This window comes from Gadus macrocephalus, chromosome 16 (genome assembly GCF_031168955.1).
Source record: "Gadus macrocephalus chromosome 16, ASM3116895v1".
NCBI classification, from domain to species: domain Eukaryota; kingdom Metazoa; phylum Chordata; class Actinopteri; order Gadiformes; family Gadidae; genus Gadus; species Gadus macrocephalus.
In genome coordinates this window covers 6390909-6393408 of record NC_082397.1, presented here as the reverse complement: position 1 = coordinate 6393408, position 2500 = coordinate 6390909, and the positions used below count along the sequence as shown (strand labels likewise).

Sequence of the window (2500 nt, the reverse complement as noted above, 5' to 3'; positions counted from 1 at the left end):
TCCCTCTCAGTGCCCAGGCCAGATGTGTGTGAACTCTGTCGGTTCGTATCACTGTGTGTCCTGTAGGCCAGGATACACTCTACACAACAGACAGTGTACCGGTAAGATACACACACACAGAAACACACACACACACACACACACACACACACACACACACACACACACACACACACACACACACACACACACACACCCACACACACACACACACACTGTTACGACCCGGCTCGAGGGGAGTAACATATAGTCGACAAACAAGGATTAGGTATAAGAAAACCGGGTTTATTGGCACTAAAGGTTACACAGACTGGTGAATGGGAACCGTGCTGCTGGCCCTGGCTAGAGAGAGAGCCAATAAAGCCTCCCAGGCTTTATAGGCAACAGCAGGTGCCAGGTAATCAGGAGGAGGAGGGGCTGAAGGAGGAGCTCCAGGAGAACTGCAAAAGAATGGAGCAGACTTGCACATAACACCCCCCCCCCTTAAAACGGTTGCTCTAGGCAACCGCCAAGTTACACAAACCAAAAACAACAAAACAAATGAGAACCTATACCACCGATGCTTTTGGACACTCATGATCTTGAAAGGGCATCAGCGAGTACATTGTCCCTTCCCCGAATGTGCTTTATCTCCAGGTTGAAGCCCTGAAGGAACAAACTCCATCGCATCAGCCGGTGGTTGGAGTTCCTCATTCTGCTGAGGAACACAAGTGGGTTATGGTCCGTGTAGACCACCAGGACCTGACTGGAAGAGACATACACATCGAAGTGGTCCAGAGCAGAAATAAGGGCCAAGGCCTCTTTCTCGATGGTAGAGTAATGCTTCTGATGAATGTCAAATTTTCTCGAAAAATAACAAACGGGATGTTCAACACCTGATGAGTCGTCCTGAAGTAGGGCAGCACCTACCCCAGCATCACTAGCATCGACAGCCAGTTTAAATGGCTTGTTAAAGTCAGGGGCAGCCAGGACTGGGGCACTGACCAACAGGGCCCTCAGGTTCTCAAATGCCAGCACAGCAGCTGTCTTCACCCCAGCAACTGCCCTCACCCCTGAGAGCCCAGCCTGGCTCCTCTCACAGTACTTTTTCAAAAGGTTAACATGACAGAGACGCGTTTTACGCTTTCGCTCTGGAGTCTTTATCAAGTAATCCAGCTCACCCACCCGACGCTCAACCACATATGGACCGCTAAATCGAGCCTGCAAAGCAGACCCCAGAATTGGCAACAGCACCAACACCTTTTCGCCAGGGGAGAATACTCGATGCTTTGCACTTCGGTCGTACCACCCCTTCATCCGTTCTTGGGCTTCCCCCAAGTACTGCCTCGCCAGCTCACACGCCTTGTTCAGTTTTGACCTAAAATGACAAACAAAGTCTAACAACTTTGTCGAGGGGGACTGGTTTGCCAACCATCTTTCTTTCAAAAGTTTCAAAGGGCCCCTCACAGTATGGCCGAACACCAGTTCAGCCGGACTAAAGCCAAGGGACTCTTGAGTGACCTCTCTAGCCGCAAAGAGGAGCAAAGGGGTTCCCTCATCCCAATCTCTCTCAAACTCCTTACAGTAGGCTCGTAGCATGGCCTTTAGGGTCTGATGAAACCGCTCAAGGGCTCCTTGACTCTCGGGATGATAAGCAGATGAAGTCTGGTGCTCAATAGACAACTGCTGGAGAACCTGGGAGAACACACGGGACATAAAATTCGAACCCTGGTCGGACTGGATAATTCTTGGCAGGCCAAACACTGTGAAGAACTTGATGAGAGCCTTGGAAATAGCTGAAGCGGTGATTCTACGGAGAGGGATCGCTTCAAGAAACCGGGTAGCTGTACACATGACTGTCAATAGTTCTCCAGGAGAACTGCAAAAGAATGGAGCAGACTTGCACATAACACACACACACACACGCACACATGCACACACGCACGCACACACACACACTGCACTAATAAGAAATGTGTGTACATGGACCATACACATACCATACATGAACCATACTTACTATCCATGTACCATACATACTAAACTTGTAGGAGCGTACTATGTGTATGCGTTGGTGTATCTGTGTACTGTGTGTATGAGTTTACTGGGTGTAATCTGTGTACTCTGTGTATGAGTTTACTGGGTGTAATCTGTGTAATCTGTGTACTGTGTGTATGAGTTTACTGGGTGTAATCTGTGTACTCTGTGTACTGGGTGTGTATGTGTGTACGGCCTCTCTAGATCTAGACGAGTGTGCGGGTGAGCGTGTGTGCGCAGCAGACCGTGTGTGCGTCAACACGCCGGGATCCTTCAAATGTGACTGTCTGCCTGGGTATCGAACCACCGGCCTCACAATGCAGTGTCAAGGTACAGCCCTGTGTGTGTGTGTGTGTGTGTGTTATCAGGTATTAATGTGTTTGTTTGTTCATGTGTGTGTGTGTGTGTGTGTGTGTGTGTGTGTGTGTGTGGGTGTGTGTGTGTGTGTGTGTGTTAGCAGATATTAATGTGTTTGTTTGTTCAT

At 49.2% G+C, this 2500-nt stretch overlaps 1 protein-coding gene across 6 annotated transcripts in view; it reads left to right on the top strand.

The window, feature by feature from the left end:
• LOC132474906 (latent-transforming growth factor beta-binding protein 4) overlaps positions 1-2500 on the top strand; it is a 25756-nt gene that overhangs the window by 13853 nt on the left and 9403 nt on the right. For all 6 annotated transcript variants that reach the window (XM_060075814.1, XM_060075815.1, XM_060075813.1 and 3 more), the window contains 2 exons: positions 1-101; positions 2221-2346. The exon at positions 1-101 is cut by the window's left edge and continues 19 nt beyond it. In XM_060075814.1, coding sequence (XP_059931797.1) covers positions 1-101; positions 2221-2346 — 227 coding nt within the window. The remainder of the gene's footprint in view (positions 102-2220; positions 2347-2500) is intronic.